The 16,531-nt window shown below is 53.5% G+C and overlaps 1 protein-coding gene across 2 annotated transcripts in view; it reads left to right on the top strand.

The window, feature by feature from the left end:
• Znf423 (zinc finger protein 423) overlaps positions 1–16,531 on the top strand; it is a 240,012-nt gene that overhangs the window by 106,532 nt on the left and 116,949 nt on the right. For both annotated transcript variants that reach the window (XM_021232478.2, XM_040735289.1), the window contains one exon: positions 10,556–13,770. In XM_021232478.2, coding sequence (XP_021088137.1) covers positions 10,556–13,770 — 3,215 coding nt within the window. The remainder of the gene's footprint in view (positions 1–10,555; positions 13,771–16,531) is intronic.

Below are 16,531 nucleotides of genomic sequence, written 5' to 3'. Positions count from 1 at the left end.
TGCTGGGGCTTTGACTTTGCCATCTGTCATGAGTGTGTTGGGCTAGATGGTGTCAAAGGTGCCTCTCAGATGGTGTCCTGGGGTTGCAAGTCAGGACTACATCTAGCCTCAGTGCAGGTCATTTCTTTTGCCTTGAAAACCAGCGTCTGCGGGGTGATTTGTGGTCCTCAACTCAGTTCCTCTTTGCTAGCCACAAGGGCTCAGGGATACTTATTCCTCACTGTCTCTTGGCCATTGAAACTGCCTAAGCTATCTCTCTACTCTGTGACCATCCAGCAGCAATATCTCCTCACCTCCTAGAAAACACAGATCGTGGGTAACACTAATTTCATCTGTAGAATAACCGCACTAAAGACTGTCAATGCCCCCATTTTACAGATGAGGAAACTGAGTTTTATCTGTAAAACTAAGGCAGCATAATGAAACTTTGCATAAGGTTACATGAATGGGATGTAATGGAGTCAGAACTGGGGCAAGCCCAGTTGCTGTCTGGTCAGCTGCTGGGAATGCAGTGCTTTCTGGGTCTAGGCCACAAGGACCAATGAGGGGAACTTCCTGGGTTTGAGCATTCTGGGAAGCAAGGGTCCTTGGTCAGAAGGAGAGCCATGGCTCAGCTGTACCACGGGGTGTGCCCCTTGGGCTTTGCCGCCTCCTCCAGGGATGGCCAGGAGGGAAGGGAGACCTTTGAAAGACACTCAGAGGTGATTTGTAAACCCATTGGTCTTCCCAAAGTGCCCGATAACTGCCCAGCCTACAAACGGCCGGTGGGGAGAGGGCTATGGGGGAGGGCTATGGTGACCCGAGGCCTCGGTGCCGTTTCTCCTGCTTCATCATAGGCTTTGGGTTGCCCCCTCTTAATTCCTTCATTCATGAGGTGACCTCCTTTGCACGTGAAGGGGGACAGCTGCTAGATGGGAATCTGGGCTTTCTCCTGGGATGCCCACCGTTTTGGCAGCCATTGAACTCATTCCAGGGCACCTGCAGAAGCAAATGCACCATCGGTGCCGTCACTCCAGTGGCAGGTTCCAGATAGGCAGTCGCTGCCTAGGCGACTCAGGGCCCCCTTTCTTCATTTCCTTTTATGTATATGATTGCTTTGTCTATAGCTATGTATGCTGTGCGTATCCAAAGAGGCCAGAAGAGGGTGCTGCATCCCCTGGAACTGGAGTCACAGATGGTTGTGAGCCACCACTTCGGTACTGGCAACCAAACCCAGGTCCTCTGCAACAGCAGCCGGTGCTGTTAGCCTTTGAACCATCTCCCTGGCCCCCTCCTCCTTCGCTTTCTTTTGCCAGCTTTTGTAACACAAATGCAGGAACCACTCCGCAAGGTGGCAGTTTCATTACCCCATCCTACATCGTCTCAGAGAGGTGCAGTCGCTTGCCCAGGGTCACACTGTTGAAGAGCAGCGGCCCTTCTGAGTCCAGGGCAAGCCTGTGTGTACATTTAGTACAGGGCTCTGCTGTCTCCCTATAGTTGTCTTAGTTTCTTTATTTCATTTTGTTTTATTTTGTTTTTGAGACAGGTCTTAGTGTGTAGACCTGACTAACCTGGAACTCCCAATGGATACCAGACTGGCCTTGAACTCACAGAGACTCACCTGCCTCTGCCTCCTGAGTGCCGGGATTAAACACATTTTGTTTCTTTAAGCCTGACTCTTTGGGAGGCTTATTAAGGCTCTCGATGGCAGCACTTTGCTGTTCCAACCCAGAGGTAGCAGGAAAAGGGAGTGGCTGCCATTCTGTCTGGGGACTGGAAGGGCTCGAGTTATGTGCCAGGTGTACCTGTGTGGTGAGGCAGAGGTGGGACTCCCCTCCTCTGACAACCAGAGTGATTCCCCCAGCTGGCCTCTGCATGCCCGTCCCCGCCCTACAGACTTTCACCCCGAGGAGAGAATGCTCCTGTCTTTCCTTGCTGCAGTCTCATTGGGGACAATGATGATACCATTTCCAGAAAGACTCTGAACTCCCTTAGGGAAGGGATGGGCAAGTTGTAGCTGCAGCTATGTTTGGTGAAAACATGATTCTAATTCAAGATTTCAGGTGGGACCAAGTTGGTCATGGTGGGTTTGTAGGTTACTGAGATGTCCCCCCATACCCCAGCTAGCCCCATCCCTTTCCTTGGTGTGGCCTTTTGACTTTCTGTGACCAGGGCCTTGTCCTTTAACATACTCCAATCTATCAATTTAGAAAAACGAAGTCATGACCCCTGGCATAAAAGGGATTTTCCTTTTCTTTTTTCTTCCTTTCAAAATATTTTTTAAAATTAGCCAAAAGTGTTTTTAGAGTGTAAACAGATAATCCTGAATAAATAGAGGTTAGGTAGATACCACCACAGGAACCCAAGGGTAGGTGGGTACTTTCCTCACCCTAAGAAACATGGGGTATAGAGCAGGTTCAACCAAATGTCCTGAATGGAAAAACATCCAAACCGGGAGGGAGCACAGAGCTGAGACACCACTGCTGATGCTCCCGTAACCAGGCAGTCTTCATCTACTGGCTGTTAGAGCGCCTGAGACCCTCACAGACATGTCTGTCTGAGCGCGTCTTTTAAGACAGCAAAGAAACAGCTAGAGAGGGAATCCTTGTGTATCGTTATACAGTGCCAGGCCTGAGCCTGGTCCAGTAGTGACATCATCCCTGACAGCTCATGGCTCCATGCTCCCTGGGCTTGAGCTTCCACCGCCCGAGTCACCCTTTCCATCTGCAAAAGGTAGCACGTTTGCAGCTGAGTGCTTCTGCTTTCTCGCATCCTGCTTATAGGACTTTTCTCCTCTCTCTCTCTCTCTCTCTCTCTCTCTCTCTCTCTCTCTCTCTCTCTCTCTCTCTCTCTCTCTCTCTCTCTCTCTCTCCCTCTCCCTCTCTCTCTCTCTCTCTCTCTCTCTCTCTCTCTCTCTCTCTCTCTCTCTCTCCCTCTCTCCCTCTCTCCCTCTCTCCCTCTCTCCCTCTTTCCCTCTCTCCCTCTCTCCCTCTCTCCCCTCCCCCCTGCTGGTATAAAACTTTCAAGGCCCTTGTGGCTCTCGTGTATTTCATGGGGAATTGCCCTTCAAGACAAGAGGCTCTTTCAGTCTAGAGAATCCTGCCTCTGCCTTTGGGTTCTGCTGAGATGGCTCAAGAACAATGCTCCTAACCTCCCAGACACTCTGTTTTGTTTTGGGGAAGGTCTGGGAGTCACGCCCTTCATCTCTTAGAAAAGCCTTCTGTGTGACTCAGAAGTGACCTCTTGATTTTCCTGAGGTGATAGCAGAGACCACAGCCATACCCTTGGCTGTTTCTCTGTAGCAGCATGCTTTCCTAAAAGTGAAGGTCTTTTTACAATTCGAGAGTTTCCCAAGGATGCATCCTGATTCCTTTTGCACATTTCTGTCTTTAGTCTCTTTCTCTTTCCTTGTTGTTAGCTCCAAGAAGAAACCAGGAATCACCTTCAGCACTCTGCTAGGAAGCCCAGCAGGCATTTGCATTTTCCCATTGTAGGTTCTTCCTCCCGTGCCGTGGGGGACGCTCCTACCTCTGGCGTCCTTCTCCTTCAGTTTCTGAGAGCATGGTTCTTCTTGGCAAGCACTATCCTTGTAAGTCTAGTGCCCCAGCCCCTGGCTCATGCTGGGTTAGGTTTTGTGGAAAGGGATTTTAGTTTTCAGGAAAATGTTGCTCCCCTCCTTCCAAGTTTGCATCAACAGTTACCCATACCAGTATTTCAGTTTACCTGCACAAGGCTGCCCACTCTTTACAGAGAAATCGTTCCTCTGAGGTTTTTTTTTTTTTCAGCTCATGGTCACTGTCCAGCTCCTGAGTCACTTTCTTATCGCCAAGTGTTCTTTCTGGCGGCACCCCACTCCTGCTACCCAGAGTTGCACTGTTTCTTATTGCCACTGTGAAAAATCCTTATGTAAACAACACAAAGTCTGGGGCTGGAGAGATAGCGTAGCAGCTAAGAGCACTTACTGTTCTTTCAAAGGACCCAGGTTGAAGTTCTAGCACCCACATGGCGGCTCTTAACCATCTATAACTCAAGTTCCAATGGTGCAACTACATCGATGCAGGTAAAACACTCATGTACATAAAAGAAGAAGAAGAAGAAAACCAACACTAAGTCACCCTATTGCTCTGGTGGTCAGAGGTCCGATAGACATGTAGGATAAAGATGGAGGTGGTGGCACTTTTGCCACTCAGTATAGTCACTGTATTCATCACTCATGTGTCTGCAACCCCAGCAGCAGTGGGCTGGCTTGTTCTCATACAGGGTTACTCTGGCTCCCCTCCCCTCCCCTTTACTCACTTAAAGACCGGGGGGCTCCAGAGACCTTCCAGGTAATCCAGAACCATCTCTGTAAGGTAAGGTCAGCTAATCAGCACCCCGAGTTACGTTTACCACGGGAGCCTCACATCCATATAGTCAAGGGGTTGAGAAGTTGGCATTTGTAGGCATTTGCTTTTGGTTCTGTAGGCAACTTGCTTCCTTCATGGGTGTTTGGCTGCAGACCCAGTCCAGGCTGCTCCCCCACGGCTAACTTTGCCCAGGATACAGCTGGGCATTGGATGGCTCCCCTCTGCCTAAGGTATCGTAGCTGTTTCCTTTAGATTTAACATGACCATTGCCACCACAAAGTGGAGCAAGAATGATTGTAATGACACCCGTGAGACCTTGACTTGGGTCATGCTGAAGAAATAGGACTAGATAGAAGATACTAATTCCGTGGGAATGGGCTGTTAACATCCCTTCTTGGAGTGGGGTGTCAAGACCCTTCCCCTAGATTCCAGCCTCCGTTTCTTCCTGCCATAACTGTACGTAATCTTAGAAACACTAAGTTATAGAAGGCGAACAGTTACCAGCTGCTATCAGTCTCGTGTGCTCCTCCTGAAAGTGGCTCAGTGCCCTCCTTTTTAATTTGCCCAGGAAAGCCACGAAAACACCTAGGGTTATGTGCTGGGAGCTCCAGACTTCTTGGAAAACTTGCATTGCTGATTGCTGGAAGCAATTCCAGGAAAAGGCCGCAGGTGGCCCAGGCCACCCCTGGTATAGGGGTGTTGTTGGTTCAGGAAGGCATGGTGATGTCTCTAAGGCCAACCAGCTTTGGCTACATGCAGCCCTGAGGACCAGGGCCATAGACTCCCAGGATCAAGTGCTCTTGCTTCAGCAGACCTCAGGGTCCCAAGCTTCTTGGAAGGAAGGCAGGGACGTGCCCAGATGTTCACGCTGCATTGTGTCTGGAAAGCCACTCACTTCAGTCCTGACTGACTGTGGGAAGCAGTGTGTGTGTGTGTGCCTTACGGCGCATGCATGCAGGCCTTGCATGCTCTGGGGAACAGACAGTTGGGTTCTCCTGCATACCCAGACAGCTTTGTGTCTACTTAGGGCAGGCCTCATGTCTGCCGGGATCGGAGCTGACCTGGCCGGCAAGCCCTCTTCAGACCTTAGTGCAGCTGCACAGGGTTTTTCATGTCTGCTTGTCTTTGCACTGACAGCAGGATTTGGGGGACCCTGCCTCAAAGCCTCAGTGCTCAGAGGATGGATGGAGCCTTTCGCAGAGGAGGAGCCCAGGGAGACCCTTTTCCCAGTTGTTCAGTGCCCTGAGACCATTCCGTTCCTACGCTCCTTTGCTCGTGACAGGCATTACCAGCTGACTGCATTTTTTGTTCACACGGATGGAGTTTCTCAGCCTGGCAATATCCTGGAGATCCAGAACTTCCTGGGCTTCGGCTATACCCCTTTGTTACTGAAGTAGGCGTCTCTGCTAAAGTCCTTTGCAGGGTTATATCTCTTCATCCCGGTGCTGGAGGGTGGCTTGCTCCTCTGCCTGTGCTCCTATGGCAGGATGATCACTTTTAGCTCACTCCTGTGGATCTGAGGGCTAGGCCACCCTCCCTCCTGGATCCTGGCACCTCTGCAGCAGCTGCCGGATGCTCTCCGATGGGAGCAGCTATGGACTGTGCCCCTGGCCTTTCTGCCGTTCGCCATAGTCGGTTGCACTGCTGTGGTCACACCCTGCCCCAGCCTCCTGGCAGTCTCTGCATATGACCATCAAGTCTGGGATTCACTTGCTCATGCTGCAGATGTATTCGAAAGAACAGTTAATCTTCTTCCTGCTTAATTGAATTTTTATCAAAACTTCCTCCTCTTTTATGCTTGGTGTGTGTGTGTGTGTGTGTGTGTGTGTGTGTGTGTGTGTGTGTGTGTTCGTTCGTTCCTCCAGCAGACAGCAGAAATCTTCTAGAAACCATTTCCTTCCAGGCCTCTCTACTGGATTAGTCATTTTCAAATGAATTTAATCTCCATTTTGAAAGTGATTTTTCTCCTCATTCTGTTCTTTGACCATGCTTCTTCTAGAGGAGGGAACAGCTGAGGGGCTGGCATTTGTCACTATTTCTCCCATCTCAGCATTGTGGATGAAGCCACCAATTGAATGGGATTAAGTAGGTTTGTTTCCTGGCTCTACTGCCTGGCAGCTGGGTGGCACTGGGCAAGGCAGCCTCTGCATCGTTTTCTCCTGTAAATGGAAATGAAGTAGTAATGCGCCCACCCCATTGGACTGCTGAGGGTTGAATGCATGCATGGAAAGTCGCAGAAGAATGTCTGGCTCACAGGAAGTCTTCCTCTGAAGATGGAAAGATAGCTGGGCAAGTGAGGCTTCCCTGGACCCTACTTGTTACTGAACCCTGACTGTTCACCTGGAAAGGGACCTTGAGACACCCTTCACCCCGTTTCCACACTCCTCCCTTCCCGTTCTGCACTCCTGCCAGAGGGTGTGTGGTCATGCTACTTATGGGTAGTTATGCTTGCTCATGGGAGGTCACGCTTAGTGCTGACATTGTTTGGAGGGTGTTTGCTACTGTGAGGAACAGGAGTGCCCCCTTCCTCCACTGATGTCCATGTGATTTCAGTGGAGCTGGTTCCCCTGGCCCCTGCTCATCTCTCCAGTTTTCTTCTGGTGCCGTTGGCTAGATGCCCCCAGTGCAAAACGCTCGGAGCAGGTGGGCGGAGAACCACCAGGGCCGAGTGACTTTTGAATAGCCAGTTCTAAGCAGGGCAGCCAGTTTGGGACTTCATATGTCAACATGCCCCTTGCCTCTGATTGGGCCCTTTCATTTTAAGGAGCCTTATTTTCATTTCAATTCGGATGATTATGATCTCAGCAGTGGCTCAGTTTGTTGATGGAGAATAATGCACTCCCCTTTTTGCTCTGAAACTTGTTTGCAGAAAATAAAGCCAAGCAGCCAGCCCCGCAGTGAACTCTGGGTACCTTGGCACAAACTGGGCAGGTCATGATTCCCTTTGTGGCGGTGGTGGCGGCTGGGCAACTCATGTTAGCCTAGAATAGAATACTGCCTGACTGGGAGATGCAGGCATCAACTCTGTGAAGCATCCAGCTTTGTGTGGTGGGCAGGTCGCTCACCCCTGTGGCCCTCAACACGCCCACCTCAAACATGGGGCTGCGCCTAGAGATCACCAGCAATGGGTGCCGTGAAGGCCGAAAGACTCATTGAGATAGCAGACATGCACAGGGCTGGCGTGTGGGACATGAACGATAGATGTAGCTGCTAAAAATAGCACTAGTGGTACTAATTAGAATTAATTATTATTGGCAAAATACTGCTTTTGTTTACCAGTTTTATAGAAGTATAATTTGCATGCTGTAACATCCGCTTATTTTAGTATACAGTTTAGCACCTCTGTCTTTGTATTGCGACTGCGTCCATTCCCACTTCCTCAGGAGACTTTGCTTGCCAGTTTGACATTGACCTTGGCACCCACTTTCAGCCTGGGGCAGTCCTGAGTGGGCCCTGTCTTTGGATGCATCTGTTTGCAACATACATGCCAACAGAGCTAGAATGGGATTCATATTAATTTCCTCATCTACCTCTCTCAGGGGGTCTTCTTTATAGGTGTATTTACTGTGTCACCCATGGTATGGATGAGTTGCTGGGGAGCTTGGAAGCCAGGGGCATAGGTCATCAGTTTGCAGGAAGGTTTTAGGAACCAAGGACTGTTGTAGGCATGCTAGCTCAGGCTTGTCCCAAGGGCAGAGTGTCTTCCTGGTTTCACCTTCCTGCTTGTTCACTTTCTCTGCTCACCAGGCATCTTGGGGACTTCTCTGGGTGTTGGTGGCCTCTCCCTGAAGTGTACCCTCTGAACCATCCCATTCTACCTTTCCAGGGAGGACTAGAAGGATGGCGGTGCCTACCACCCTGGGGGCTTTGCATGGGTGGCCCGTAGAAATGTCAGCTCAGTTGTCTGCCACTAGGGAAGCCAGCCTGTCACTGCCGTCTCATTATTTGTCAGCATTGCTTCTGGGGTCCTCCTCAGTTTCCCCATCTGTACAGTGGCAGTTCCCTGGGTCCCACCACTGATGGTGGGAGAGGCTGGGCACACGGGAGAGCTCTGTGGTAGTTCGAGTATTCCTGAGCTAAGATGTCAAAATAACGGCAAGCTAGTTGAGCCCGGCCAGTGGGCAGAGGCCAAGCAAGTCCCAGCTCCATCCATCTCTTCCCCTGGGTCCCTTTGTCTGTGCCCCTCAGAGCCCAGCTGGCAAAGGCTGGGAATTAATAGGCAAGGGATAAGGCACCTCCCGCTGCGCCTAATCTAGGAAGCTGGTAGCGGCTGCGTCCTTCCCGGCCAAAGGGCCTGTAATGTGAGGCCCCCAGGAGAGAAGGTGCCCTCACTCCAGGAGGGCGTTCCTAGGGGTGCTGGGCTTTGAAGGTGAGGAGGCTGCCAGGAGACACAGAACGGAAGAGCAGTCTCCATCAGGCGGAGCTGGACCCGTGGTGCCAGCTGGGGTAACTTTATGCTTTGGAAGCTGGGGTTGGGGGGTGGGCGCTGGGGCTGTGGTGGGAGCCTGGGACCTGTTCAGTGCCGCTTATGAGGAACGCTCCAGTCAGCTCTTGTTATTTTCTGAATAAGCTCTTGTGGTAGGTTGAACCAGCAGTGTGACTACAGAGAGCCTTTCCAGGAACCCCTGGGTCTGTGATGGTCTAGTTGTGTGTGAGGTGTGTGTTTAAGTATAAGTGTGTGTGGCACCCATAATGCGAATGTTGTGACCCTGGTCTGCATGCTGCATACGCACATGCAACACTAAAGCGAGGGTGAGTGTACCTGTGAGTTAGTGTGGGAGTGCATGTGTGTGTGTGTGTGATTAGGTGTGTGCTTAGGGAGCTATGTGTAAGGTGTGGAGAGCACATGTGCTTAGATATGGGGATGGGGGCTCTGTGTAGTGCGTGCGTGCGTGCGTGCGTGCGTGCGTGTGTGTGTGTGTGTGTGTGTGTGTGTGTGTGTGTGTGTGTGTGTGTGTGTGTGTGCTCGGTATGTGGCTCTCTATCCTCTTCTGATCCTGTGGGTCAGGGGCAACTTCTATGAGGTGTTTCTGAGGACTGAGCTGGAAGGCTGGCAGTGTGGCCAGGGGCCTGGTCTCTTTCGTCGGGGTCACAAGACAAGGTCAGCGCAGCCGAATCTGGGCTTTTGTTTGTCTCTCCCCTGCCCGCAGCAGCCTGTGGTCTGTTTCATTCATTATTAAGTTCTAAATCCACTCGATGAGAAACTTGAGCCTCCGAACACATTCCTGCTCGTGCTGGCTCTGTCCAGCTCCCGCTGCGCTTTGTGAACTTCTCTGGCTTTATTTGCTGCGTCCTGTGTGCCTTTGTTTTCCCAGAAATGGCCAGCCCTGAGGTTTGTTTAGCTTCCCTCGGAGGTGGAAGGGCCCGGGGAGTCCCTCTTGTCTCGGAGGGCATAGGGTCCCTTAGATGGAGTGAAGGGCTGCTAGCCCTGGGCTCTGACCTTGGGTGGCCTGGTCCATCCTTATGGCTATCACCCAGGCTTCTGGGTGAGTAGGATAAAGTCGGGATTGGGAACAAAGAAGATAACTCCTTGGGGACGCTGGCTGGGTGCCTCAGGCCTTCCTTTCTGCCCTTGGCTTGCTTCATTTGCATACTGGAGTCTGATGTTGGGAGCCCTGCAATTTTACACCCTTCCTGTCTTGTCTGTTACCAGAAACAACAACTTCACCAGTCCCCCATCCATGAATATGGCGGGACTGTTAAAATAAAGGACGTTTTCTGTTCTTGCTAAATTTTGCCTGTGCCCAAAGGACCAGTAGGATTCTTCTTAAGACTGGGGGCCTGGGGGCTAAGGGCTGAGGGCCGCTGGAAGTTGATTCCCAGATGTGGCTGGAATTAGGGGACTTGGATTCCTTTTGGCCTATGGGACTGATGGTCTGTGAGGTCATTTCCGGTGACTTTGTCCAGGCTGCCCCTCCTCCCACCCCCCCACCAGGGAAGTGGCTGAGAGCTGTTCCTCTGGTGGGGGTATTACATCCAGTCAGGCTCAGACAGGTGTCACCGCAGAAACAGACACTTCCCTTCAGTACCCCGCTACCCCCTCTGCTGCGTTCTCTGTGGATGGGAAGGCCGGCATGTCCACTCACTTCCGGCCCCATCATCAGCCCTCCCCTGCAGCAGCTGGCCAGCTGCACAGCCTCTGCCGAGAGCTGTTGAGAAACTGGCTCTGTCCTTGCTTCCCAGCGGCCCTGGGAATTGCGTCTAATCTCTCCTCTGCCTTTCCCCTGCAGATGGTGATGACGACCCACAGCTCTCCTGGGTGGCTTCATCTCCCTCCAGCAAGGATGTTGCGTCACCCACGCAGATGATCGGGGATGGCTGTGACCTCGGCCTCGGTGAAGAGGAAGGAGGCACCGGCCTGCCGTACCCTTGCCAGTTCTGCGACAAGTCCTTCATCCGCCTGAGCTACTTGAAGAGGCACGAGCAGATCCACAGCGACAAGCTGCCGTTCAAGTGCACCTACTGCAGCCGCCTCTTCAAGCACAAGAGGAGCCGAGACCGGCACATCAAGCTGCACACGGGCGACAAGAAGTACCACTGTCACGAGTGCGAGGCGGCTTTCTCCCGCAGCGACCACCTCAAGATCCACCTGAAGACCCACAGCTCTAGCAAGCCGTTCAAGTGCAGCGTGTGCAAGCGCGGCTTCTCCTCCACCAGCTCCCTGCAGAGTCACATGCAAGCCCATAAGAAGAACAAGGAGCACCTGGCTAAGTCGGAGAAGGAGGCCAAGAAGGACGACTTCATGTGTGACTACTGCGAGGACACCTTTAGCCAGACGGAGGAGCTGGAGAAGCACGTGCTTACCCTCCACCCACAGCTCTCAGAGAAGGCGGACCTGCAGTGCATTCACTGCCCCGAGGTCTTTGTTGACGAGAGCACGCTGCTCGCCCACATCCACCAAGCCCACGCCAACCAGAAACACAAGTGCCCCATGTGCCCCGAGCAGTTCTCCTCTGTGGAGGGCGTGTACTGCCACCTGGACAGCCACCGGCAGCCTGACTCCAGCAATCACAGCGTCAGCCCCGACCCTGTGCTGGGCAGCGTGGCTTCCATGAGCAGTGCCACACCTGACTCCAGCGCCTCTGTGGAGCGCGGATCCACGCCAGACTCCACCTTGAAGCCGCTGAGGGGGCAGAAGAAGATGCGGGATGATGGGCAGAGCTGGTCCAAGGTGGTCTACAGCTGCCCCTATTGTTCCAAGCGGGACTTTACCAGCCTGGCTGTGCTAGAGATCCATCTGAAGACCATCCACGCGGATAAACCTCAGCAGAGCCACACGTGTCAGATCTGCCTAGACTCCATGCCCACGCTCTACAACCTCAACGAGCATGTGCGCAAGCTGCATAAGAGCCACGCCTACCCTGTCATGCAATTTGGCAACATTTCTGCCTTCCACTGCAACTACTGCCCCGAGATGTTCGCCGACATCAACAGCCTGCAGGAGCACATCCGCGTCTCGCATTGTGGCCCCAACGCCAACCCTCCCGACGGTAACAATGCTTTCTTCTGCAACCAGTGCTCCATGGGCTTCCTCACGGAGTCTTCACTTACGGAGCACATCCAACAGGCGCACTGCAGCGTAGGCAGCACCAAGCTGGAGTCTCCTGTTGTGCAGCCTACACAGTCCTTCATGGAGGTCTACTCCTGCCCTTACTGTACCAACTCTCCTATCTTTGGCTCCATCCTGAAGCTCACTAAGCACATCAAAGAGAACCACAAGAACATTCCGCTGGCACACAGCAAGAAGTCCAAGGCAGAGCAGAGCCCGGTCTCCTCCGACGTCGAGGTGTCTTCCCCCAAACGGCAGCGTCTCTCGGGAAGTGCCAACTCCATCTCTAACGGCGAGTATCCCTGCAATCAGTGCGACCTCAAGTTCTCCAACTTTGAGAGCTTCCAGACCCACCTGAAGCTGCACCTGGAGCTGCTGCTTCGGAAGCAGGCCTGCCCCCAGTGCAAAGAAGACTTTGACTCTCAGGAGTCCCTGCTGCAGCACCTGACGGTGCATTACATGACCACGTCCACCCACTACGTCTGCGAGAGCTGTGACAAGCAGTTCTCCTCAGTGGATGACTTGCAGAAGCACCTCCTGGACATGCACACCTTCGTGCTGTACCACTGCACTCTGTGTCAGGAGGTCTTCGACTCCAAGGTGTCCATCCAGGTGCACCTGGCCGTGAAACACAGCAACGAGAAGAAGATGTACCGCTGCACGGCCTGCAACTGGGACTTCCGCAAGGAGGCCGACCTGCAGGTGCACGTTAAACACAGCCACCTCGGCAACCCGGCCAAGGCCCACAAGTGCATCTTCTGCGGGGAGACCTTCAGCACCGAGGTGGAGCTGCAGTGTCATATCACCACACACAGCAAGAAGTACAACTGCAGGTTCTGCAGCAAGGCCTTCCACGCCGTCATCCTGCTGGAGAAGCACCTGCGCGAGAAGCACTGCGTGTTCGATGCGGCTGCGGAGAACGGCACGACCAACGGGGTGCCCCCCACTTCCACCAAGAAGGCAGAGCCTGCTGACCTGCAGGGCATGCTGCTCAAGAACCCCGAGGCACCGAACAGCCACGAGGCTAGTGAGGATGACGTGGATGCGTCGGAGCCCATGTACGGCTGCGACATCTGCGGTGCAGCCTACACCATGGAGGTGCTGCTGCAGAACCACCGGCTTCGCGACCACAACATCCGGCCTGGCGAGGACGATGGCTCACGCAAGAAGGCGGAATTCATCAAGGGCAGCCACAAGTGCAACGTGTGCTCACGGACTTTCTTCTCGGAGAACGGGCTCCGGGAACACCTGCAGACGCACAGGGGCCCTGCCAAGCACTACATGTGTCCCATCTGTGGCGAGCGCTTCCCCTCGCTGCTGACGCTCACTGAGCACAAGGTGACCCACAGCAAGAGCCTGGACACAGGCACCTGTCGCATCTGCAAAATGCCCCTGCAGAGTGAGGAGGAGTTTATCGAGCACTGCCAGATGCACCCCGATTTGCGCAACTCCCTCACTGGCTTCCGCTGTGTGGTCTGTATGCAGACTGTCACCTCCACGCTGGAGCTCAAGATCCATGGCACCTTCCACATGCAGAAGCTGGCGGGCAGCTCGGCCGCGTCCTCCCCCAACGGCCAGGGGCTGCAGAAGCTCTACAAGTGTGCCCTGTGCCTCAAAGAGTTCCGTAGCAAGCAGGACCTGGTCAGGCTTGATGTCAATGGGCTGCCCTATGGCCTATGTGCCGGTTGCATGGCCCGTAGTGCCAATGGACAGGTGGGTGGTCTAGCCCCACCCGAACCTGCTGACCGGCCCTGTGCTGGCCTCCGCTGCCCTGAATGCAACGTGAAGTTCGAGAGTGCCGAGGACCTGGAGAGCCACATGCAGGTGGACCACCGCGATCTTACGCCAGAGACCAGTGGGCCCCGGAAAGGTGCCCAGACGTCACCAGTGCCCCGGGTAAGTGTAGCCTGGCAGTCATTCCTGTCCTCTTTCCCTTGGGGATCAGTGGGTACTCAGAGAAATGACAGCCCTGTGTGTGTGTTCTGCTTGGTGGTATGTCTTAAAGAAACTCAGAGAGGCAGCACTGCCCATGTGGGTGACGAGCATCTGCTCTGCCCCATGTCACTGGTTTGTCAAGAGCTCACCTGTACCGTGGGAAGAACAATCCTCCTGATTTCCTAGAGTTGTTGGGAGGGGCCAGTGAGATGAAGCAAGTATGTCCAGCACAGTGGTTAACGCACGATACACGTTCCTTTTTATGACGCCTGCCTACTTTGCTATTTATCTGCAGTGAACTGACTTCCTGGCTCACTGTGTCTCCTTGAGTGAGTCCCTTCACAGCTCTGGGCTCTCAATCTTAGATTCCTGAACACAGATCCTAGTGACAGCAGGGATTGTATATGCTTGCTACAACCTCTGCTGACAGCGTAGCATAGGTAGCTTCATAGTAGCTGGTTCGGTTACGGTGTGGGGAAGACCCCTGGGTATGGTATGGCTCTGATACCATCATTAACAATTGTTTGATGCAGTTGTCACATTTGTCTGACATGCCCCTTATGTTTTTTGTTTGTTTAATTTTATTTTATGTGCATTGGTGTGAAGGTGTCAGATGCCCTGGAACTTGAGTTACAGTTGTGAGCTGCCATGCGGGTGCTGGGAACTGAACTCGGGTCCTCTGGAAGAGCAGCCAGTGCTCTTAACTGCTGAGCACCCCTTATGTTTGGAGGTGTCTGTGAGCCAGGAGTGGATCCCACCTTTGAGACTCACATAACCAGGAGAGCCATAGGCTCATAACACGTTGCCCTGATAGAGGCAGAGAAGTGTGGGCCCACTAGGACCTGGGCTTTAGATTGGTGAACACCTGAGGTGGTTGTAGCCTGCATGGCATTTGAGTGTCAGACAGCCTGGGCCAGAAATTCCCACCACATTTATGTTGTGTTTCCAGATGGAGGAGGTATCACGTAGGTCTCAAGGGTATCTCTCCCTCCCGGGCTGCTGCTGGTGCCATTGATAGGGAGGCAGGCTGGGGAAGCCACCTGCCACGGTGCTTGCTGAAGCATGGGGTGTTTGCTGGAGGTGTTTTGTCTCAGGATAGGAGCACAGATTTGGGGTTGGGAGAGGCAGAGGGAGAGAGTGAAGGAAAGCCTCCTGCCCAGCCCTCATGTCATAGGTGGGCCTAATGGTGCCCAGTGAGCCCACCGGACCCGCCTGTAGACACCTGGTTAAGGGAACCATGCCCAAATACAGACAGAACTGTGAAACTCATTGGAAATTGGAGGACTAGAGAGGCCTCTCTTCGGAGGCTGTGGCACCTCTTTATCTCATGGCCTGTCAGTTGAGTTGAGCCTCTAACTAGGGTCAGTGGGACACCTCTCAGAGAACCAGAGTGTGGACACTGGTCTTGTTGTCCAGCTCTGTCCCCCTGAGCCTTGGCTGACCAGGGGCACTCTAGTTAGTCCTGGCTAGTGCAGGTCCCTGGAGTTAAGAGGACTAGACTGCAAATTTCTCTCTCCCAGGACCTCCTGTAGTTTGGCCCCTGTGGGCCAGTGCCATCTGTAAAGCCAGGAGGGTCATAGCAGCAGCATTTAATGTGACAGTGTTGGTGACACTAGGGTAGTAATTTAGGCAAAGGCAATAGTAACACCTTGTGTCTATGGATGCCCCCGGTAGCCCTGCAGCTACCCTGCCCTGCCCTGACTGTCAGTGGCGGAACCTTTCCCGTGCCCACCTCTGCATGTGCTCAGAGGCTGACATGAGTGACAGTGTTGGGCTGTCCCTCCCACTTACAGTCCACTCTGACCGAGGTAAGGGCATAGCGATCACTGTCATCTACGGGCCCCTCCCAGCACTCGTTTTCACAAAGGACCTGAGCACAGATTGGTGGGCTTGGCTTCCCAGGCCTCAGCTATGAGGAAGCAGAGGCGGGGTTTGAAATCCTGCTGTTTTCACAGTTCATGCTCTTCGACTGTCACTCCTGCCAGCCATTCTGTGGCCCATCCAGCCTGCGTGGGGATGCAGCTAGCAGGAATGGAGTCTAGGACAATCCTGTTCTTATACCGGGGCAGCGTGACTGAGTTCCTGTTGCCCTTTCTGAATGCATCGCAGCCTGGATTGCCCACCCGACATTTCCCTGAGGGTTCTGACGGCCAGGAAGCTGCTTTGGGTAACTCCAAATCTTGAGCTCCTGGAACTCCACCTCCCCAATCTGCCCTGCATTGAATACCTCTCTTGGAAAACCCGTTACATGAGGGGGATCTCTCTTGGCCCCCAGCGATAGGGTTGGTCTCCATAACAGTAAGCAAGAGCCTTACTATGGGGCTGTGTTTTGGTAGAGGAACCCTAGGCTCCAAAAGGTAAAACAGTAGCCAGGAATGCGCACGAGGCAGATTGGAAGCCTTGTTCCTGTCCCTCCCCAGGCCTTTCCCTCCCTGTCCTCAGGTCCAGTCAAGTGGTGCCAGGCTGAAAATCCCACCGTGCCAGCCCAGAGGTCCAAACAGAGAGACCTCTTGCAGAAAGGATCTAGACAAAGCCCAGGTACCTCCTCGTTCTAGCCATTGCCCCCGGGACCTCGCCCCCTGTCTGGGCACGCCTGGGGCCAGGGACCCAGCTGTCTGCTCACCCACCCCTCGCTTCCCCCAGGACTCACTCATGTTAGAGCAGACTCTGGGGGCTGTGCAGGGGCTTGGGGGCTGGAAGGCTGGGACCCTTGGGAGTGTAT

This window comes from Mesocricetus auratus, unplaced genomic scaffold, assembly GCF_017639785.1.
Source record: "Mesocricetus auratus isolate SY011 unplaced genomic scaffold, BCM_Maur_2.0 Super-Scaffold_100045, whole genome shotgun sequence".
NCBI classification, from domain to species: Eukaryota; Metazoa; Chordata; class Mammalia; order Rodentia; family Cricetidae; genus Mesocricetus; species Mesocricetus auratus.
The sequence above is the reverse complement of the archived record's forward strand: the minus strand, read 5'-3'. Positions and strand labels throughout refer to the sequence as shown.